General features: G+C 34.1%; 4 protein-coding genes across 7 annotated transcripts; 2 read left to right on the top strand and 2 right to left on the bottom strand.

The window, feature by feature from the left end:
• Positions 1 to 123: 123 nt before the first annotated feature.
• LOC107413212 (mannose-1-phosphate guanylyltransferase 1) lies at positions 124 to 4070 on the top strand. Of its 3 annotated transcripts, none has more exons than XM_016021103.4 (5): positions 124 to 442; positions 2119 to 2251; positions 2631 to 2693; positions 2788 to 3027; positions 3143 to 4070. In XM_016021103.4, exons 2-5 carry the CDS (start codon positions 2141 to 2143, stop codon positions 3812 to 3814), a joined length of 1086 nt encoding a protein of 361 aa, XP_015876589.2. In that variant the 5' UTR covers positions 124 to 442; positions 2119 to 2140; the 3' UTR covers positions 3815 to 4070.
• Positions 4071 to 7666: 3596 nt separating this feature from the next.
• LOC107413202 (CASP-like protein 5B2) lies at positions 7667 to 11254 on the bottom strand. The gene is made up of 3 exons (XM_016021091.4): positions 10770 to 11254; positions 9151 to 9283; positions 7667 to 7962 (listed from the first exon to the last, which is right to left on the bottom strand). The coding sequence occupies exons 1-3, from the start codon at positions 10898 to 10900 to the stop codon at positions 7762 to 7764; spliced, it is 465 nt and encodes a 154-aa protein (XP_015876577.1). The 5' UTR covers positions 10901 to 11254; the 3' UTR covers positions 7667 to 7761.
• Positions 11255 to 12037: 783 nt separating this feature from the next.
• LOC107413211 (uncharacterized protein At2g39795, mitochondrial) lies at positions 12038 to 13785 on the top strand. Its single transcript, XM_016021102.4, has 3 exons — positions 12038 to 12394; positions 12952 to 13292; positions 13393 to 13785. Exons 1-3 carry the CDS (start codon positions 12128 to 12130, stop codon positions 13550 to 13552), a joined length of 768 nt encoding a protein of 255 aa, XP_015876588.1. The 5' UTR covers positions 12038 to 12127; the 3' UTR covers positions 13553 to 13785.
• Positions 13786 to 14088: 303 nt separating this feature from the next.
• Positions 14089 to 22649, bottom strand: LOC107413210 (delta-1-pyrroline-5-carboxylate synthase). Of its 2 annotated transcripts, none has more exons than XM_060819453.1 (20): positions 22396 to 22649; positions 21545 to 21616; positions 21349 to 21452; positions 21113 to 21215; positions 20819 to 20953; positions 19696 to 19973; positions 19030 to 19180; positions 18668 to 18832; positions 18389 to 18466; positions 17843 to 17932; positions 17299 to 17385; positions 17089 to 17175; positions 16886 to 16982; positions 16648 to 16751; positions 16410 to 16485; positions 15457 to 15607; positions 15220 to 15288; positions 14934 to 15000; positions 14776 to 14846; positions 14089 to 14460 (listed from the first exon to the last, which is right to left on the bottom strand). In XM_060819453.1, the coding sequence occupies exons 1-20, from the start codon at positions 22453 to 22455 to the stop codon at positions 14325 to 14327; spliced, it is 2181 nt and encodes a 726-aa protein (XP_060675436.1). In that variant the 5' UTR covers positions 22456 to 22649; the 3' UTR covers positions 14089 to 14324. The 2 variants fall into 2 exon arrangements, with proteins under 2 accessions (XP_060675436.1, XP_015876587.1); XM_016021101.4 differs by having other exon boundaries at positions 20792 to 20953; positions 22396 to 22648.

The following is a 22649-nucleotide window of genomic DNA, read 5'->3' as shown; positions in this document are numbered from 1 at the left end:
TACGACGACGACAAAATTACGAAACAACCCCGAAACTACACCCCGAATTTCCAAACGAAGCCTAATTAGCGGAAGTGAACCGGTTTCTTCCGCCACAGACCAAAAGAAAGAAAGAATACGAAACATCTGCAAATTAATAAAAAAAAGAAGAAAAATAAATATTATTATTCATTAATTTATTATTTTAAAAATGCGCCAAAAACCACGGTGGTTAAACCGCGCGTCTGTATAAAAACCCCACGCATGAAGTTTTTTCCTTGACCAACAACGTTCTTTGCACAGCTCAGACCCCGACGGAACGGACCGTTAGGGTGTTTGTTATACTCTCTCTCTCTCTCTCTCTCTCTCTCACACCCCACCGACGACCCCGTTTTGACTGAGCGATCGGAATTTTCTTTTGGTTCCAGCTTTCGATTCAACTTCGCAGAGAGCTTTTGATTCGGTGAGATCCGAGGAAATTCATGTCTTTTTGACTTTTTTTTTCTTCCTTTGTTTTTTCTTCCATTTTTCTCTCTCGGATTTTCTTGATCCGTGTGCGTGTGGAAAAAAAAAGCTTTTTAGATTTTCTTTAATTTGTCGTTTTGGGCGGGTTGAATTTCACAATGTGGTTGTGGTTTTGTTGCTTGGGATCGCTAATTACTATGTTTATCATATATTTGATATGTTTGGACTATTGTCCAGTTTTGAGTTATGAGTTTTCATAGTGAATTACTTGTGCTTGATTTGAATTTTTGTTTTAGATCTGGTTAAAGGTTTTTTTATTTATGACTTGTTTTATTTGATTTTTATAGCTATGTGAATGTCACTTCCTATTTAGCTTGGTTGAGGCTCTCTGATTTATGTTTATGATAAAGCTAATGGCTTTTTTTCTTCATTGGCTGGATTGTATTGATTTCATGTTAGCCAGAAACCCCCCATTTGATAAAGATAAGGCTTTTTGTGATTTGAACGATGAAGGATATTACACGTAGGCGATTGAATGAATGGAAACATAAGGTTTTTTTTGAATTTGTCAAATACAAATGAAAACTTTTTTCTTGGGTTGACTTTGTTTATTGAACGCCCCTGAAAACAAAGTTCTTGTCTAATAGTACTCGTAATGCTCTTGTGGTTGAGATATCAATGCTGCTTAATACTATTGTCTTTGTCCTATAGAATTTGCAGAAACTGAGTAAAATTTAGTCTCCCTCCTTGCTATTTATGATTTATCTGATCATTTTCTACCTCCTGTGAATATATGAATTGATAAAAGTTGTCGGTTACCATTAAATCAATAATATAAAGAGAGCTAGCCAAACCAAACCAAATGCGGAAATATGTAAAGTGCTTGCTTTTTGTCAAAAACGCCCCTCTGTAATATTGGTTAAAATTTGCTTCCATCTTTTTTTTTTTTTTTTTTTTTTCTTTTTTCTTTTTTCACGTTGGAAATCCATAGAAATGTTGTACCTTGAGGAAAAAGGAAACAAAGTTTAACTTTACATTAAATTGGTTGAGTCCTTCTAGACCATGTTTAAGAAAGATAATTGAAAAGCATTTGGTATCTACTTGAAGCAAGAGTCATCTTGCTTGTAGGCTCTGGTTTTGGTTCCATATGCTTTATCAAGTAACCGATTATAAAATGTAACCGCTTTGTCGTTCTCATTAAAACCTCCAGCCTGTGGTGCAGCTGGAATTGTTGCCGCTCCTAATACCAGCAAAACCATTTGGGAGGATGTTCACTTTTTCAGCATTGTGATTTATCTTTTGACACACGTATGAATAATTTGTTTTCTTCCCCTGTTTCCGAGCTTTAAAGCTTCTGGTCTTTCCTTCTACTTTTGATATAAATTGGTGTTCCTTCCATTTCTGTGATTGCCATAACTTCCGTTGCAATCAATACCTGTCAGAGCAGGTTAGACAGCCTCTCCCTAGGATATGAGCACTAGTTACTATCATTTTAGATCTATAAATATCTGAGTTCTAATGTGCATCTTTCTTTTTCTAGCATGCTTAGGAGAATACTATTGTATTTTCTTCTTTTGCTGTTTTTGAGTGGATTCTAATATTCTGACTCTCTAGTATTATCTGCTTTTGCTGTTTTTGAGTGGATTCTAAGATTCTGACTCTAATAATCAACAGGAAAAGCAAGGGGCAAATCAAAATGAAGGCACTTATTCTTGTCGGTGGATTTGGAACACGTTTGAGGCCGTTGACACTCAGTTTTCCCAAGCCACTTGTTGATTTTGCTAACAAACCTATGATCCTGCATCAGGTAAAATTATGATCCTGCCCTTTCTATAGAAGTCCAATTGATGTTCATATTGACATGAAAATTTTTCTTTTTATTTTCTTTTTGTTTTCTGGATTCTATGTGTACCCTCTAAATATTTGAAAGCAGCCCTTTCCATTTTCAATTTTGATACCCACAAATGAGAAGCATATCTGTCAAAAATTTGTAAAACCATGGTGCTAAAAAAAGTTGAACTACTTGATCAAGTATGATTGTTTGGAAGTTCCACCACGCTCTTTTAACTATCCTTGTTGTGAAACGTAACAATGAACCAAATGCATTGATAATATTTTTGATCTATCTGTTCACAAATCCCCTTCTTTTTGTGTGTGGTTTGGGTTGACATTTTGTGGTCTTTCAGATAGAAGCTCTTAAGGCTATTGGAGTCAGTGAAGTGGTTTTGGCTATCAATTACCAACCAGAGGTAAAGTGAAAACCCTTATTTCAATATAAAATTCGTTAGCATTCAAGATTGTTGCTTTTAAAGTTTGCTAAACCATTCCTTTTCGTTGCTGCAGGTGATGCTGAACTTCTTAAAGGATTTTGAGACGAAGCTTGGAATCAAGATTACATGCTCTCAAGAGACAGAGCCGCTGGGCACAGCTGGTCCACTGGCCCTTGCTAGGGACAAATTAATAGATGATTCTGGTGAACCATTTTTTGTCCTCAATAGCGATGTTATCAGTGAGTATCCACTCAAGGAAATGATTGAATTCCACAAAGCCCATGGAGGAGAGGCTTCCATCATGGTGACTAAGGTAAAACCTGAATTGAAATATTTATTTTAAATCAGACTATGAGCTTTTTTGCTTCATAGGCATTATGAAACTTTTAGGCAAAGGTATTGGAACTAATGTCCTGTTATTATGTTAGGTTGACGAGCCATCAAAATATGGTGTGGTGGTTATGGAAGAATCAACAGGGAAAGTTGAGAAGTTTGTAGAAAAACCAAAATTGTTTGTTGGCAACAAAATCAATGCTGGAATTTACCTGTTGAATCCCTCAGTTCTTGATCGAATTGAACTGAGGCCAACCTCTATTGAGAAGGAGGTCTTTCCAAAAATTGCTGCAGAAAAGAAGCTGTATGCAATGGTTCTACCTGGGTTTTGGATGGACATTGGACAGCCAAGGGATTATATCACGGGCCTGAGACTCTACCTAGACTCATTGAGGAAGAAATCTTCCTCAAACTTGGCCACTGGTGCTCACATTGTGGGAAATGTTCTGGTGGATGAGACAGCTAAAATTGGGGAGGGATGCCTGATCGGGCCTGATGTTGCAATTGGTCCAGGTTGTGTTGTTGAGTCAGGAGTTAGACTATCTCGTTGTACAGTAATGCGTGGAGTCCGCATCAAGAAGCATGCTTGCATTTCCAGCAGTATAATTGGTTGGCACTCCACTGTTGGACAATGGGCTCGTGTAGAGAACATGACTATCCTCGGAGAAGATGTCCATGTGAGTGATGAAATCTACAGCAATGGAGGTGTGGTTTTGCCCCACAAAGAGATCAAATCCAGCATTTTGAAGCCGGAAATTGTCATGTAATTGTATTAAGATGGTAGAATCTATGTAGGGAGGTAGTAAGTTAATTGTGTCTGAAATGCGTCTGTTCTTTTTTTATTTATTTTATTTTATTTTATTTTTCTCTGCTTCACAGTTTTAAAAGTCAGTTTCTGGTGGTCTGGCTGATGTGAGTTACAAATGTTGAAGGGTCAAGTGTCCTTTTATGAGATCGTTGTTGTGAAATGTGTAATCTTTTAGTGTATATAGAGAAATAAGTAATCAGTTGGTTTCTCTCTGATATTTCTGTAATTTTATAAGGTTGAATTTCCTTTTTTTTTTTTTTTTTTTTTTATTTTTTTAAATCAATGGAATTTATAATTTTGGCAATTTTAAATTGTTTGGTTTGGTCGGTGCAACAATATTTCGTGTTGGTATCTGTACCATCTGTAGAAGATTCCCTTATCATGTGTCGTTAGCTTTGCTTATGAATATATTTATCCACGTCATCTAAACTCAGATAAATCAGCCTCTCATTCTTGTGTGAACTAACACAGCGACGGGGTGATATTGGATTCATTCTTTTATAAATTTAATATAAAATATTTCATCAATTTGAATAAAATTAGAATAATTCTCTAAATATTTCCTTGGGTACACACACACACACATACACATATATACACTAGTAGGTACACAATGGGGCCAGAGTAGTGATTATCAAATAAAAATGAAGAGCAAATTATCCATAAAAGTAAATAGGTGGCCACTAACTAAACACATAATTGCCAAACATAACAAATTCAGAAGTTGTTACAAGCTGCAACATATGAAAGGCCACAAATCAGTGACATGGGTTGCTTTTACTTTTACTTTTTTAATGGTGGAAAATCCTGCAAAATCTGTACAATGATCTTGTTGATGCCAAAGTGTCTACGCAGTGGGCAGATTAAAAAGGAATTCGATGCAAATAATAGTGATTATTTAATGTATTATTAGTTTAGATTTCAAATGATGTGACATGATAATTAATGGATGGAAAATGAAAAAAGAGAGAGCAAATTGAATCATAGGGTTTTCAATTTTTATTTTTTTTTAATTGTTGCCTTTAATATTGAATCAAAGATCTTCTTTTTTATTTATTTATTTATTTTTGTATATTGGAATTGAGAAATTTAAATTCTAAATTAATATCTAAGTAAACAATAAATTTATCATTAAGTTGTTCCTGTTGCGACTACAAACAATACTATGTTGCTTCATTTTTTAAGCTTGAAAAAATATGAAAAATTCTTTTTTTGAAAAAAATATTTTCTTGTTCATCATTGTTTAATTTGTACCAAATTATTCCCACTTTAATAGGTAATAAAAATATTAACAAGAAAGAAAAGCAATTAATTGATAGAGATTAGCATCTTAAGTTGTGATAATATGTGGAGCATTAATTGCCTTGAAAAAATTTATGTGGGTTAGCTCTTTACATATCTTAATCTGTCATAATTTGTTGACAATCAACAGGTTTTAATTATCACTTAGTGGATGGAAATGTTCCGTGTTAAGATTGTTGACACTTTCAGCTGGTCCATATCCTCCAAATATCGCTGGGATGAAATTTAAGTGGTCGAAAGCGACACAAAAAAAATGAAATCATATTTAGTGCCAAAAAATAAAAATAAAAATTGTGGCCCGCCATGTGAGATTGCCACTATTCCCACAAATTTTTATGATAAAAAAGGATGACGGAGAAGAAGAAAAATTGTTACTTGACGGTGCAATAAACAAATTGAAGCCCATGCTGACTTATTAGTTTTGATAGACTGAAGCCAATCAGCCATAATATGATGATTGGTCCTTGGTGGTTTTGGGATATATATATATATTTATCTTTTTATTGATTTTTCTGTTTGAAAAATAATAATATCATAGACATTGAGTTAATTAATTAAAAGTTTTTTTTTGGTGAAATATTTAATTAAAAGATTAGATACCAACTAATGTGTCTCTGTATTTTCTTTTTTCCACTCCATTTAAGGATAAATGTTAAGAGACCTACATAAAAAGTTGGTGTCCTTAAAATAAATAAAATAAAATTCCCATCATATTAAAAGCGGTTGTGTTGTTGTTTTCAGTCCTTGAACAATCATGCTAAGAGTGTTGAATAATTGTTTATCAAAAAAATAAAAATTTATTTTAAAGAATTCAATAATTATATGTATAGAATTGACATTGTGGAGTAAGTTGTCGGTAACACATATTATGCAATATATCGGGAGATATGTAATAATAATTTTTTATTATTGTACGTTTTATGTGATATAATGTGTTTTGTCTATCATTTAGTTGGTAACTTTTTTATAATAGCACTTTTAATTATATGTAATATAAATATATAATTTATAATGTTGTGTAATGTTAAAATTAAATAATTAATTCTTATAAAAAAAAATTGGTAAATATTTAATTATGAATTATTTGTTATAACAGTTTTTTTTTAGCTGGAAATATTTGTTATAACAGTTACGCATAAAACTTTTCTCCTCCGCAATGGGATTGTCATTATTATAACGTTTATATGCAAGATAGCTTGGTGGAGGTATCAAACAACGTTGCCTGTCTCTTTGTGGGACTTTGGATCAAGAGGTCCTCTCTTTAAAATTTAATTTCAGGCATGGTTGCCTCATGCACCACCACAACATATAGTGTGGAACCAGATTAATTGACCCACCTGTTTCATTTTCAAACGCACAAGTTTTATGAATCTTCAAATTCACATATGTATAATTTCACCAATATATATAGGGTAAATCTATGATACGGTCCATCCAAATACAGATCTATACTATTGATGACAATTTAAAAAAAAACTGTTGTTAATGCTGTTATCTATATAACAATATTAACAACGATTTCAACGATGCGAATCCGTATACAGACAGACTACATTATAATATTGTCCTATATATATGTGTATAGATATATACAAGTTTTAAACCATCAAGTCCATTTATCTTTAATTTAAAAAAATTGAAGACTTGAAATATGTGCATGATATTTAATTAAGAAGAAATATTTTTTAAAAAAATTAAAATACTTTAGTTAAGATAAATTTATAACAAATGTAAAATAAAGGAAATAAAAAATGTGTATAATTTTAAAATGTAATGCTACCATAACCATTCCATACATTTTCCTATGAACCAATCATCAAATATGTAATGCTATTTAGAATTAATTCAGGACACAGAAAGTAACTATAATATTAAAGAAAATATATGTCCTATCTTCTATATTAAAACAACTGCTAGAATGGTACAATTTACCAAAACAAAAAAAAAAAAAAAAAAGAAAAAAAAAAGAAAGAAAAAAACTGTTTGAATGGTACAAAGGGTAAACCATTACTCCCCTGTCCCTTGTCACGGTCACTTTTGGTGGGATAAAAACAAAATGTTTAATTGGAACCTTCCTATTGGAAACAAAATACAGCTGTTTCACATAGTAAACATACTATTCGGAAAGCTACGAAAGTAAAAAGTGTTTTGACAACACACACTAACACGTAAAAAAGTTCCAAACCCTCGTGAGTGGAATATTGTCTTTCCCCTTGCTTTTCTTTTTTACAAGTTTGCCTCAATTTCTCTTTTGGGTTCATGGTCAGGCCCACACTTGAACCAAGGATCAAAACGATATTAAGCCCACTTTATACAACAAAGGTAACAATACTACAGGCCAAAACAATACTACAGGCCCTTTTTCCGTTGACATGATTGACTTATTCAGTACCATGCCGACATGTGTGACAGGTTCTCATTTTCTTAGTTAGGTTGTGTGCAACGCAGCTCACTTGGTGAAAAGGAAATGTTATGGAGCCTAGCAACCCAACAAAATCTGAAAACGATATTCTTCAACAAAACTCTTATATTTTCAGATGTAACAAATAATTACAGGGTAAAAATGAAGAATCTGAAGTTTGTGAAGTTGGTGTGAATTGTCATTCATACAGCACCCAACAGCCAAAACATGACAAGTGAGGAAACAGCAAGGAGGAACCATGAGATAAAAGCCAAAGCTACAGAAAGTTGGAACTTCATGCAAGGAAGATATGGAGGTCTAGTGCAGTAATTCAAATCTTTGGAATAGAGAACTGTCACTCCAGCTGATGAGCAAGCAGCTGCCAGCGATAGAATAGCTGTCACCTGCATTTTAAGGTTTTTGTCAAGGCATTAGTAACTCACTACACATTATGTACTCATATTTTCCCCCCCTTCCTAGCAACTGCTTTCCATGGGGGAAATAAAGTAATGAGGAGAAGTATTTAACATTGAAAAGAAAGAAATTAATTACAGTTGTTGTCAACCACTCTCGGAAACAATCAAACTTGGTAATTACTAATTTGTGCATTAGCATGATAAGAGATTAAACTCCATTTTTATGTCATCATTAATCAACTACGGTCATATACTATGACTTGTGAACTATGCGGTATTGCAGAAAATCTGTCTTTTAAATAGTTGTGCAGAATCATCAGTGTTCTGTAGCTGAATAAACAATTACCATGAAAAATGTTGATATTGCATCTGGATTTTAATTAAACATATACCACCACATTGTTTTGAATGGAAAAATTAAGATTCTGGAATTGCTGTGTAAGGTTTAGCGATGGCCATTTGCATTTGAATAGAAGCTGCATCTAACTGCTTTTTTCCATATATGATAGCCATACAAATTAGTGAACATTACTATCAAACGGGTGCATGTGTTAGTTTGATATACATGATTGTGCGACCCCCTAATAGCTTAAGCTTTTCAGATTGGAATTGACATAGCATTAGAGCTCTAGTTGTTGGATTGATGTCGTGGTCATTTATTCTTTTGCAAATGTAAGACCTATGATCTGTCAACTTACGGAATGGACCTAAAAGTGAAAGGGCCATTGACTAAGAATTTGCGTCACCTTTTTTTTTTTTTTGAGAATTTCAAATTATCTCCAAATCCCTATTATCCCCATGACTTGAAACCATACTCTCATAGTATAGGTAGAGGTGCTCAACCACTAAAGTTATCCCCTTCGTCAGTGTCTGTATTACCTAAATATAAATTTTTAACACATTCCCTAAGAGCATAACATTCGGGAATCCACAGTAGCATAAGAATTATAACCAATTTAGCAATTTTACAAGGGTCTGGGAAAAGAAAACTATATAATTCCAAATTGTAAATAGTTTTAGCAGTTATGCATTATTCTGTGGTTGAACAGATTTCCTAACCGGTTGTTCAACAGTTCTACTCAATCAGCAATGACGTACACATGACCTTAAAGTACATAAATTCCCTGATTTCACGCAACATATAAAAATGACTTTAGGCAGTGTAGAGAGATTTACCCAATCACCAACCACGAACAGGCTCACTAGAACAGGGTTCTGCAGGCTTCTCTTTGACCTCAAAGCATGCAAGTCGAGGCATGCAAGTCCAAAACTCCATAGAACTTGAAGTCCCATCGATGCAATTAAATAGCTGGATCCATAAATGTAACTACAAGTTAATACAAGTACCAAAACCTAGAAGCAGAATAGAGTTCGGGGGCTATTTATGGTGGAATTGTATAAGAAGAAAAATAAACTATCAGCAGCAAGATTACCTGTCTAATAACTAAGTTCGGATATAAATCTCTCCAAGAAAAGAGGCCGGATATAAGTATCTCCAAGATAATTAAGTTCAAAATGTTCTGTTTCCTCGAAAAATATAGAGGAATTGGGCATACAAAGATATTGTATGGAAAATATAGGTATAACAATCAAGCAAACAAAGGCATAGATTAACAATACATCAAAATTAGCAGATAACTACTCTCTTTGAATTTTGTCAAGATCTAGTTTACACTTTTCTAGAAAATTGAACAAAGTGTCAGCAACTGCAATTAATTTTTTTGTATATATAGGTGTCGGAATATGCCATATGGGACATTACATGATAAGAATGTTAGTTTTCCATCATTTCATACTCTAATAGTAACATATCTTTTAAGGAGTGCTTTATTTGGATGAATATGACAACCCCCAGCCAACCATGAAAAAAAACAATTGGATTGATACACTTATCACGTTTAGGTTCTTACGATGCAAACTAAAAGTAGATTTCCATGGTTTGCATGAATTTAAGAAGCAAGGGATGGCCATAAGAAAAGCTAATCTAGTCTTTGAACTGTGCAAGTTAAAGGAGATACTTTGACATCAAAACATAGGTTGTGACGATTGAAAGTATGAAAACCCAACATATACCCAAAAGGGATCTAGGAAGAAAGATCTACAATTCAAGCAAAAGATAGTAAATTTAAAACAAGAAAGAAAACGTATGAATTCCGACTTTATAACTTTCAGGTCGAAAGAATGGCCAGAACCATTATATTTCAGAAAGCTGGAAGGCTTGAAACATTGAGCAACCTAGATAATACATTAGTTCCCATTAGCCCAGTGATTGGATAATTGGCTAAAATGAAATTTTGAAACGCATTAGGACATCTGTCAGTAAGTCGACCTGGGCCGATTCAGCAGATTTTGAGATTATCGACCGATTTGCCATATGACCTCAAAATAACAGGGTCAAGTTCGGCCAGTGAGGCAATGAAGTTATGTCATGTGTAATCGCTCAAACATTCACAACCCTCTTGCTTTTTCTGATGGTTTCATGAGACAATTGCTACAATGTATATATTTGGCATCATACTTACGATTGTAAATCAAAGAGTTCAAGATAAAAAAGCGACTGAAATACATAGCACATATTAATTCATACTGACAATTGCCCACCATATCAACAATCAATAAAAGTAGGACCAACAGTAGCAAGCTTTTGTGCACGCCATCAACAAAATAACAAGCGGAGTAAAATCTTAAAAATAATAATAATAAAGAAGAAATAAATAAAACATAACGATATGCAAACCCAGAAGAAAACCCATAAAAATAAGAACAAGTGGCAATGGGTAATGAGGAAAAATTACCAAAAAGCAGTAGAGTTGAAGAAGCCATGAGCAGAGACCATGATTCCAATTGAAGCAGCAGCAAAAGAGCACTGCCCAATTCTGAGTGCCAACCCACTCACCTTCCCTGGGCTCCCAAACAACTCCTTCATACCTTTCTCTCTCTCTCTCTCTCTCTCTCTGTCCAGACCTCCCTCTGGGCTCTTGCTTCGATTACCCTTCCAGAAGGGAAAGAAAGCGCTCTATGGATGAAAAGCCTCTCTCGCTCTCTCTCTCTCTCTCTCTCTCTCTCTCTCTCTCTCTCTATACCTTTCACAAAAACCCCAGCATCAATGCCATCTCTTCAAAAGAACCCATTTTTGTTTTTTTGAAGAAGAAGCTCTTAAATGTAGGATTCTTACAGATTCTGAAGGGAATTTGGGAAGATCTTTGACTAGGCAATTTGCAAATGGGAATGTTCTTAGCTCTCTTACAAACTTTATACGCATATCATAATAATAAAAATTATATAACTATTTTTATTTGTTTTCTCTTTTTCTTTCATATTATTTATCTGGGCCTTGGGCACAATACTGAATAGCAAAAATGTTTTGACTTTTTTTTTCTTTAATTTTTCGTCATTTCTACTAAAATATATATATATATATATGTAAATATTATCAGAAGATCTATTTATGTATGAGTTATAAACCGCTCCTTTAATTTTTTATATAGAAATTTAATTTTTAAAAAATTAAAACTGATTTAAATATAATTAATTACTAATTAATATATAAATAAAATTTTTATTAGTGATGATAAATATCAATATTGTAATACTAAACATATTGAGGCTTTTTTCTTTTTTGTAATTTAGAAATACTTGTTTAAAGAAACAAAAACTCATTATCCAAAATGAGAGAAACAAAAATTCTATAGAAATACGATAAAAGTAGAAAGCCAAAGACTCCTTGACAAAAATTGACAAAGCCACTTTCTTAAATCGGAAATGAAAACGATTTTATATTTCAATTCTTTTTGATGAAAATTTTATATTTCAATTCTATTAATTAAAGAAAACAAAAGTATTTTCAATAAATATTTTGTGTAAAAAGTAAAACTTTGAAAAAGGAAAAAATTGGAGTCCGGGAATAAAAAAAAATTTCGGATATTCCAGAAAACTTCGAAAGGTGAAAAGGGGAAAATAGTGAAATGTAAAAATCTTATTGGTTAATGAAGTCTCTTGCAGGATATTGACCGTAGAGAATCCGAGTCCCCAAACCCTGTATAAAAAACTTTTGGCGCTTTCGGAAAGCCCTAAATCCCTGTTTGGTTGTCCCCTAAAACCCTAAACCCTTCTGTCTCTCTCTCAGTTTCTCTGCAACTCGAAAAGGAGAAAAATGAGCTTCGCTTCCATTCTTCGCAAATCGGCCTCCTCCTTCGCCCCAGTAGCGAGTCGACTCGCCCAGGGCGGCCGGAGACATTACCATTATGCCCTCGTCACTGCCATTAACAACTCAAATCTCTCTCACAAGCAGTTTATTAGCCCCCTGGTTCCCTACTTCCATTACTCCTCTGCGTCGAAGAAATCTAGCTCGGATGAGTCTCTCGTCCGAGTCATCGACTCAGAGATCCAGTGCGCCGCCGAGTCCGATGATCACGAGCGGGTGAGCTTTCTTATTACTATTTACTTCTACGTTTTTTTTATTTCTTGTTTGCTAAGCCAGTTTTTCTCTTCATTTTTGTTTAATGGGTTGTTTGGTTTGTGAGAAAATGTAAAGGAAGTACAAGGAAAATGAGGGTTCAGAAGGTTTTCTAGGTTTCGTCAGTTTGTATATGAAAAAATCTGGAAGGATAAAAAGTTAAAAACTTTATTGCATTTTCGCGATGTGGTTGGCGGATTAAACTAGAAAAAAGTTTAATTTTTTACGTTTTTGCAAATGGATTTATTGGGCATTGAGTGATACGAGGTACTGAACTAGTACCTCATCACAGTTGTGGGTTTCAGAAATTGACACACTTGCAGTTAGGAACGGTTAAGCTTACTGTGAAATAGTGAGCCTTTTTTGGAAGAGTGATGCAGTTTCAAATTTCGTTTTCAATACATTATCAAGTCTGTTTATCAGTTAATATTGTCACAACAAGCAAGTATGGAGGATTATATTTGTTTTTCCCATCGAAGCTGCATTAACAAGATGATTGTCATGGTTATTGTTTTTAACAGGTTGAAGAGGTTCCAAGTGGTTTCCCTTTTGAGATCCTGGATAATCCTGGAGTTCAAACTGTAACTCTAAAGAGAACATATCAAGATGAAGACATACATGTCGAAGTTCACATGCCTAATCTAGTTACCGGAGAAGATGAAGATGATGACAATGGAGATGAAGATGGTGAAAAGGCTAGCCAGTCTAGCATTCCACTGGTTGTTAATGTCTCTAAGAAGAGTGGACCTTCTCTGGAGTTTAGTTGCACTGCTTACCCAGATGAGATTGCAATTGACAGCTTGATAGTAAAACAACCAGAAAATTCAGAAGATCAGATTGCCTATGAAGGACCTGACTTCCAGTAAGTCAATATTATATTCATTTTTACATAAATTATTTGATTATTATGATTTGTTTGTTTTTGGTAATATATTTGAATGTTTTCTGTTTTTGTTCTCCAGTGATTTGGATGAGAATCTGCAGAAAGCTTTTCACAAGTACTTAGAGATTAGAGGAATCAAACCCAGTACAACAAATTTTTTGCATGAATACATGATCAACAAAGACAGCAGAGAGTACTTGGTGTGGTTGAAGAAACTTAAGGAGTTTGTTGAAGCATAATTAATTTTGGTGGAAAAAATCTCGAGAAAACAGACATCTGAGTAGTTACTGGAGATTTACTGTTCATGTCTGGAATAAAGAAGTTACATTTTATTGAGAAAAGTTGTTCCATTAGAGCTTTTGAAGGATTGCTGTTTTAGAAACCAGTTTTGATAGTGATTTTCTTTATTATTACAATTTTGTGTTTGGAATCCAAGAGGCAATCATAATCGTCAAGTGCATTTTATATCTTACTCTTAATTCTTGAAATTCTCTGAGAGGAGTAAAGATCTCCATTTTAAACAGTTTTAGATGTGCAGAGGGGAATGAAGCTGGTTATATAGCACAATTTGCTAAGAGATTTTTGAACCAAATATATTTGTTTTTGCTTATCTCAGAAAAAATAATATGGTTTTAAAACTTTTGAGTGCCGAATGAATCATGGACACATTCGTGCATTTTCGCGAATCCACCATTTCAATACTCGGTAAATGCTTGAATCATGGCCTAAGAGCCGGTACAAATTAGTGCCTTTGCATTCGAGGGCAAACAAGCAGTGATTAAATAGCGACTATTATCCATACCAGAAGGAAGTGTTTCATAAATTATTTCACTATCACTACTACATCTAAAAATTGATGAGACAATCCATTAAACTTGCCAAGTATGTGCTACATTAATATTAAGAATAATAATAATAGTAATAAAAACAGCATCACCCAGCTGAAACCATCTTTTCTCCAATTTCCCCTTTAACCGAGTGTCCCATGAAGGACAAGGTACGAAGGAAAGCTCAATTGTGACTGTGATTTTCCAAACATAGGGACTCAAGCTCATTTGTGAGACTCAGGGGCTCAATTGGGAGATTCTTGTGGGTATAAACTAGTTCTTTATCACCAGCCACTACATGACCACTTCCTCTAAGGATCCTGCCATTGCAACAAGGGACAGCATTAGTTCTCAACATTTAGCATTAAAAACTATCAGATTCCTTACTAAGAAATTAAAATTTTAACAATTATATATAAACATATTTTATCTACCAATGCCTTGATAGATAGATGCTGTCTAAAAATGAAATCATTCTAACAAAATTCTGCTGGATTTTAGATCCTTTTCTATGTTTTTTCTATAGAACAAAAATGTTAGTAATCTTATTAAAACTATTAAATAAAATACCAAAGTGCAAAAGCATCAAAATATGAAGTTTTATATTATAAAGATGAAATATCAGCGGTAATTACCATCGGGTTGTTAACAGTCCTTCAACTCCTACAGGACCACGGGCATGAATTCGACCTGTGCTGATCCCAACCTGCAAGGCAATTGAAGAGTCAAATACAAGAAATGAACGTTGACAAAACCGAGCAATTTCCAGAATCACTATTAAGCAAAATTATACCTCTGCACCAAGTCCAAATCGAGCACCATCACAAAATCTTGTGCTAGCATTGTGGAAAACAGCAGCACTGCCAAAGTATAAAAGCCAATTTACATTACTACCCAAATTTTAGCATTCCATCCTGTTCAAACAAACTATTCCTTGACAACCAATTACTGAGAGAACCTAGCTATTATGTCAAAATCGTATTTAATTACAAATCCAACAAAACAACAGATCACAATTACAGAGGCTATCAAACTGACAAATTTTACATTCTGGAATAAGAGAGATCATGCATTATCACCTATCAACTTGACGTAAAAAAACTTCCACAGTTTCTTTGTCTTCTGCAATTATACAATCAGTATGCGCACTGTGAAAAGCAGGAAAAGCAAGAATAATCATCAGACAACTTCATATATAATTTAGAATTACATAGCCAAATGTGCATTTCAGAAGAAAGAGATTTGACATTAACATGTTTCATCTCCAAAATAAAAACGTTAACATATTTCATCTCCAAAATAAAATGCTAACATGCCTTCCATGTTGATGTATATGATCAATTGCTGCATAAACATCATCGACCAACTCAACAGTGCAAGCCATTGAATTGTACTCATGATGAAATTTACGTGCCTCTGGAATGTTCAGAACGGAACTTGCTCTTGGTCCACCAAATATAGTAACACCTGCAAAAGATAACACTATCAGCTGTACCTTTGTATCCTTCTAGTGGCATGTTTCACTAAGGAGACATGATCAAAGTTCCACAAAGATGAAGGTGAGTTCAAAAGTACTACGAAAGTTTTGAAATCATGCAAGCCTGAATTGGAACTAACTTCTCTCTTCCCTCTACCAACTACTATTTTCCAATAAATGGGGAATTTGTAAGATAACCAGTATTAGAAGGAATAATCTGGAAGTGAACTTAATAGGGCATCTTAGCTATCACTAAAAATTTGGTCTTTTATAGTAAAACGAAAAAAGTTTTAAAAAGCTAAATAAGCAAATATATTAGGCAGAAGTGTAAATTTTGGGGCACAGTTGCACCTAAAGGAAACTCAGTAAGATTTCTCCACACACAATGGGACATTTGAATGACTTACGTAGTGGCAATCCAACAGGTTGCTTAAAATATTTTCTACTAAATGAGGCCAAACGTAAAAATTATTATTGGACATAATAATCGAGTTGAAAAGGTGAGCTTGGGCAGATTTTAGAGGGGTTCAGAATTAGCATATTCAAAAAATCTATTAAACCATTTTTGAGCCTATCTAGCTATTTTAAGCCCTCTTACACTGATTTAACATTTAATTCGACATAACTCACTCCACCTTGGAAAATATGGCTTCGGATGCCTCTCCCTAATTGATAGTTTGCAAGGCCCCAAGGCTTTTTGAGTTAGAAGCTTATAAGGGAGGGAGACGAAGGAGAGGATGGAAGGGAACAAAAAGTTTGGAATTGGCAACATTCAATAGGGAAAAATTTTACCTTCAACACGAAGATCAACAATAAGCTCATCAAATCCACGGCTATGCATTAGATCCTTATGGACAAGAAGTGTTTCCTGAAATATTAAAAAATAAAAAATAAAAAATAAAAAATAAAATAAAATAAAATCACAAATAATGAATAACCAAACATAGTGATTAGGTATGTCCAAAGATGCTAAATGTTTGAAAACCATAAAAGAAAATGTTCAGTAATTGTAAATTAATAAATAATTTACCATTGCATTACAGGCTGCAGGATAATCTACTTTTGCATCTAAAACAATTTGCTTTGCCATAGCCATGTTAGCAGACTTATCAACATAGACATGGCAGATTCCATCTGAGAGCAAAAAGTGCCATTTTTTACTACAACATGAAGCATCATGTTGTACTAGGAAAAGTATATTACTAAACGAAATGCCACAGCCTGTACAATTTATATCCAAGTAAAGCAATGAGTTCAATTCATCTCACCAGCATGACCAAGAACAGGAATCTTGGTTGAGTTCTTGATTTGAGAAACCAGCTTATTACTGCCTCTTGGGATCACAAGATCAATCACATCATCAAGCTAGCACAAAAATGTGAATCTTGAGTTTCAATTTTTTTTTCAATATCAATAATCAACTTAAAGAGCAAAAATAAAGTGATTAGTTATTATTCTTCGCTATAATCACCTTTAGCAAATCAGGAATCTCCTCCCTTGAGGTCACAAGTCCAATTAGCTTTCCACCAACGCTATCTGGGATGGCTTCAGTAATAACCTACAAATTTAAGGATAAGGGTGAGTTGCAGAAATGGTTTCAATGCTAATGTGGAAATAAAGATTGATTTGATGCTACATTCCAGTATATTCAGTATTATTTAGTTTGAACAACATTAGAAACCTTGTGCAGTATAGCATTTGATCGCTTGGCCTCCTTTCCCCCCTTCAAGAGAAGCCCATTTCCACTACGTATTGCTAATGAAGCTATCTATTCAAACAAACGAAACATGGACCAATAATGAGAAAAAGAATCCAGCTTAGAATAGGTGGGGGTAACAGAAAGTGGGAAGGAAAAGTGCAGAACAATAAATTACCACAAATGATAGTTAGTAGGATCGAAACAATACTAGACAAACAACCATAGCTCTTATACCATGTTAAGTTACCATCAATCCCAAAAGCTTAAGCTATTACGAAGCAGGCCTAGCTATGAAAATGATGTCAATACAATAAACAATAACAAGGAAAAGAAGGCTTTTTCCTTTTAAAATTTCTTATAGGAAAAGATATTCTATTTTTATCCTACATTTTGTCATCGTCCCCGAAAATTTAAGTTGAAAGAAGAAGAGAACAGTTGACCATAGAGAAAGCAATATCTAGATGACCCATCCATACAAACCATACCATATAAAACATTTTTATTTTTCAAAATGTGGCACTTTTACCTGTACAAGTGCATCAGGACGAGACTCAAACACAACCAGGAGAACGCCCAAAGGACTTGATGTTTTCTCTAAGATAAGTCCATCTGCAAGCTATAACAGAAAGTAGTCATAAGAAAAATCACATATTAGCAATAATAAGCACAAAAACAAATTTAAGTTATGGAGGCAAAGATGGAAAATGTAAAACCTATTTTAGGTGCAGATTTAAGAAATAAATAAATTATATATTTGGAATTTCATTTAATTTTATTAGGGAACTTGTTTCCTGGTTTAGTTTCTTGTCTTATTTACAGTTATTTTCTTTTCCTAATTGGTTGTGCAACAATAAAAAGAGTTCTTTAAAACCCTAAGAGGTAGACTTTGAATGAATGATAATGAATGAAATTAAGATTGCCTTTACTACAGTGTTTTTCTAGTATTTGTTCTCTCTAGGATCCTGCATTACTCAGTATCTTGCTTAGAACCCACTTTATTAGAACCCTTGAATTGCTGTATTTAGACTATTGACTGATATCCAAAATTTATTATCCTATACCCTTCCCTTACCTGAGTTTTCTTCAAAACTTGACCAATTGGGTCTTCCATGTTTGCAAGTACGCGAATAGATTTTGCAAGGCCTGAAATCTGTCAAGCATAGTAAACTGTTTTAGAAACAACAAGTTAAGCAGTGACACCAGCTCTGATAAACAACAACACTTGGTCCAGTTAGCATAGTATCCACACGTGGCAATATTTGTTTAGAGATAAGAAATGTCGAACAAGAACCATAAGGTAGAAAGCGAGAAGAGAAATAAAAAATAGATGAAAATAATCAATTCATCAGACCTTTCTAGGCCTTAGAAGCAGCCGAGCTATCAAGGATTTTTCATATCCTGCCTGCTGTGCAGCAGCAACATCAGCTTCATTTTCAACACTAATCACTTTCTCATTAGCTTCTAGTGCATCAGCTATATCGAGCAAAATTTTTTTCCTGTCTTGAGAAGACAAGGCCTGTAAAACAAGAAATTATCACATTACTTATTTGCTGAAGTAGAATGTATACTAGAGTTTTTCCTTTTTTTTTTTTTTTTGGGTGAATAAATGTATACTGAGTTATGGAGGCAAAGAGTGTCCAAAAAGATAGAAGAAAGACAATATAGATCACAGAATAAATGTTGAGTTGAACACATTAAGCAACATCACACTACCTGAAGCTTTCTGGAACTTTCCCTGGCTGCAACTGCCATCTGGTGTGAACTAATGTCTTTGAGTGGGCCCCATAAATGTGCATCGTGATGGAAGAGGGTACCAATACGCTGTCCTTGAAGGACTTTAATGATATTTTCAGCAGCATACCCACTTCAAAAGGTAACAATAAACAAATTATTACAGAAGTATGCACATTGGGCTCAAATAGAATATCAACAACTACTAGCTGCTGGGGGGGAACAAACACCCACCAACCACTCAATCAACCAACTACTACCTGCTAAAAGTTCACCGTGGGTTTCAAGTTAGAATATGACATATTAGATTTCTTGAAGTAGAAACAGGAGAAGAAAGAGGCCTGCATCTTTCTCAACCCTGAATTAATTTATACAGTAGGATTTCTTTTACTTGAATAACATCACTTTATCACTCACTGTAAAACTGAAGTTAGTAGACAACTTTTATTATTTATTTTACTTGAATTTTTTAAAAGAAAATGGGATTATAAGAGGGGATTCAAAAAAGTCAGAAGTTCGATGTAACTTTTATCATCTTTTTTCCCTTTAAACAAGAAAATTTGATTAAATTAATTGTATACTCTCATGTGTGAAAACTTTATTAGACACGTAGTTATTCACATGTAAGCATATAGCGTGAGATTATACCTGGTGATAACAACAGGGATTCCAGCATCAGCTGCATTAACAGCAGCTTTAACTTTTGCGGTCATACCCCCTCTTCCCACCCTTGATTTGTCTCCAAAAGTAATTTCACTTTGATGCTTTTCCTTAACGTATGTATGGATAAGCTTTGAACGTGGGTCACTTGGAGGACCGCTGTAAAGACCCTCTACATCACTCAACAGAACAAGAAGATCAGCCTTCAAATCTAATGCCAGTAGAGCCGCCAAGCTGTCATTATCCCAAAATATACCAGAAGAATCCTGCATATTGTGTCCATATCAGACCAGTGAAATGAGTGTATTCTACAGTGACAAAGTAAATAGTTGTTAATGGAAAAAAAATTAAGATTCTAAAATAGAAATTTTCATCCCCATATGCACAAGAAAGATATGAATTCTAGATTTCAATAAAGTCAGGCCAAGATAATATGATTTTTTACTGTAAAGGTAAGGAGATATACAGTCTTCTTCTCATGCTCCAAAATGGCATTCCAGAATAGGAAAAGTGCGTAGGGACAGGTATGTGCACCAGTATTTGCTTGTTAGGAAAAAAGCATAAATATATCAAAACAACCAAATGCCTTCTTATACATGGACCTAATAAATTAGTTTAAGTGCCCCCCAAGTTTGAATTTTGGGTTAACAGGTTAGTTGATTTATAGTCATCAGAACTCTACAGCAGCCACAAAAGAAAAAACATTTAAGCCAATCAAATTCACCCAAAAAAAAAAAAAAAAAAGATTTAGAAAAATTGGTCTGGATAATGGAAAATCACACCTTCATTACCACAAACATTTGGCATCTAATCAAAGTAGTTAGTTTAGTTTATATCCAAGAACTGATATAGCATAATTGTTTGGTTTCCAAACATAAAATCCTTTGAATTCTTATCTTAGAATGGCAAAAGTTTTGATGGAATCTTTTTCATACCTATAATTATCTTATAACCTTGTAGGCCGATTTCAACAGCCATTTTTTAACTTAGACATTCCATTTCTCAACGAGAAAATGATAAACAGCATGTTTAAGATTATCATTCCCACCACAACAAATAAAGCAGAAATAGGCAAGTAACAGACCTCGTACGGAGCTTTTCGGGTACTCACTGCATCATTTTCATTAAATACGGGAATAACCTTCAAGGACAATAATGACTTTACAGTATCATTCATTTGCCTTCTGAAATCTTTATCCATAAAGTCATGATCAGTTACAAGAAGCTGAGCTGATGTTAAATCAAGCTGGGAACAGGAAAAACAAGTAAGAAAGTAAACAAAAGAAATGTATTTTACTATTTAAATCAAACAATAGTCCCAGTACGAATTTAATTATAAATTCCAATCTACTTATGAGGGCTCTAATGAAGTTCTAAAACAGACAAAAACGGACACCATAACCACCTGACTGAACAATGTATCATAGAGAGCCATAAGACTATTCTGTCCTACAGCAGCACATGCTTTCCCATCAATTTCAACTTGTGGTTTTTGGAGATCAGCAAAACTGCAACAAAGCTATAACTATTAATTCGTTTTTGAATTTTTCAGAAGAAAAATCTTCACAACATATGTATCTTAGGTGATCTACAAATTATAAAAATGGCAGCAATGACAATCACAAAGGAACAATGAAAAACCTGCTGTTAACCAGTTTCCTGTATCGAAGCCTTTGGCGACCAAGGCCGACAGCACCTGATGACACCATAATGACCTCATATCCTTGAGAATTCAATTCCTTAATCTGGTTTACATTTTCAAATTCCAAATTGGTAATTATATTTTCAATAAAAACCGTACAAGCTAGCTAACCTCACACATGATCCACTAAATTACCTGCTCACAAAGCGCACCCACCCTTCCAAGCGCTAATCTTCCATCCTTACGGGTAACAACTGCAGTCCCCACCTTCAGTAATTATAGCACAACATAAAAAAATTAGTCACACCAACATTTGCAATTTAATCCAGCTTTTTAAGGTACAAAATTAGGATTTTCTTACATCATTTTTTGTTTACTTTGAGTCCCCCAAAAAAAAAAAAAAATTAAACATTAGAATCTTTTTATGCTTCATGATTTGGTTCCTTCATAGAAAAAAGTCAAGCTGGGGAAATGATGGGAATATACATTATCATTTGCCTCTTCATCCACCAATATACTTATTCTCTTGGAATATACTCAGAATAACCAAAAATAAAGGAAAGCGAATACGAGTTTCTCTTTATTTCTTTACTTTTTCTTTCATAAAATATCGAAAAAGATCATGCTACTGCTAATAATTCTTTCTTCAAAAAGCCAAACAAATATCGGATATGCCATTTGAAATAGACAACCCCCATTAAGAAAACAAAAAAAACTCAGAATACTATCTAAACCAAGAAATGCTCTGCTTAACTGACGAGAAAACGCAGGAAAACAAACCAAAATTACTACATCCAATCAAATAGTTAACGCACTCACAATTTTCCCAGTAAACAAACACAAAGAGCACTTGGAACAACATGGTCAAAATCAAAAACAACAATTTTTTTATTTTTTTTTGGTAGCTTTCCAGCTTCCAAGTACATAAATTTCAAACGTTATCTACTAAATTCACCAGGCAAATTAGGCATTTCAGTAGAAAATGAGAGTCTATTTGAATCTACCAAATAAAAATGAAAGAGAATAAAAAAAGAGTAAAGAGAGACCTTGACGACGATTCGTTTAACGTCTTTGACAAAAGCTCGAGACCGATCCATTTCATCCATATCGGAGACAGTAAATGCGGCGGCGGCGGCGGCGACGAAGACGACGACTTGGTTCAAAGAAATATAAGAAAAAGACGGCGACTCAGTAGGCGCAGCTGTTTTTCTTGTTTAAATATATATATATATATATATATTTTAATTTCCGAAAGATTCAGAAACGTTGCAGCTGATACTGCCGCTTCTTGGGCCTTGGA

This window comes from Ziziphus jujuba, chromosome 8, assembly GCF_031755915.1.
Source record: "Ziziphus jujuba cultivar Dongzao chromosome 8, ASM3175591v1".
Lineage (NCBI taxonomy): Eukaryota > Viridiplantae > Streptophyta > Magnoliopsida > Rosales > Rhamnaceae > Ziziphus > Ziziphus jujuba.
The sequence above is the reverse complement of the archived record's forward strand: the minus strand, read 5'-3'. Positions and strand labels throughout refer to the sequence as shown.

Bases quoted from the DNA above. Each gene is read 5' to 3' on its own strand.
- LOC107413212 (XM_016021103.4), top strand. From the start codon at position 2,141: ATGAAGGCACTTATTCTTGTCGGTGGATTTGGAACACGTTTGAGGCCG. The intron at 2,694-2,787 runs GTAAAGTGAAAA...TCGTTGCTGCAG, and splicing joins CTATCAATTACCAACCAGAG to GTGATGCTGAACTTCTTAAA. The intron at 3,028-3,142 runs GTAAAACCTGAA...TTATTATGTTAG, and splicing joins CTTCCATCATGGTGACTAAG to GTTGACGAGCCATCAAAATA.
- LOC107413202 (XM_016021091.4), bottom strand. From the start codon at position 10,900: ATGAAGGAGTTGTTTGGGAGCCCAGGGAAGGTGAGTGGGTTGGCACTC. The intron at 9,284-10,769 runs GTAATTTTTCCT...TTATGGATCCAG, and splicing joins TTCAACTCTACTGCTTTTTG to CTATTTAATTGCATCGATGG. The intron at 7,963-9,150 runs GTAAATCTCTCT...CTTAAAATGCAG, and splicing joins TGTTCGTGGTTGGTGATTGG to GTGACAGCTATTCTATCGCT.
- LOC107413211 (XM_016021102.4), top strand. From the start codon at position 12,128: ATGAGCTTCGCTTCCATTCTTCGCAAATCGGCCTCCTCCTTCGCCCCA. The intron at 12,395-12,951 runs GTGAGCTTTCTT...TGTTTTTAACAG, and splicing joins AGTCCGATGATCACGAGCGG to GTTGAAGAGGTTCCAAGTGG. The intron at 13,293-13,392 runs GTAAGTCAATAT...TTTGTTCTCCAG, and splicing joins TATGAAGGACCTGACTTCCA to TGATTTGGATGAGAATCTGC.
- LOC107413210 (XM_016021101.4), bottom strand. From the start codon at position 22,455: ATGGATGAAATGGATCGGTCTCGAGCTTTTGTCAAAGACGTTAAACGA. The intron at 21,453-21,544 runs GTAATTTAGTGG...AATGTAAACCAG, and splicing joins TGGGTGCGCTTTGTGAGCAG to ATTAAGGAATTGAATTCTCA. The intron at 19,974-20,791 runs GTCTGTTACTTG...CACAATATGCAG, and splicing joins CCCGAAAAGCTCCGTACGAG to GATTCTTCTGGTATATTTTG.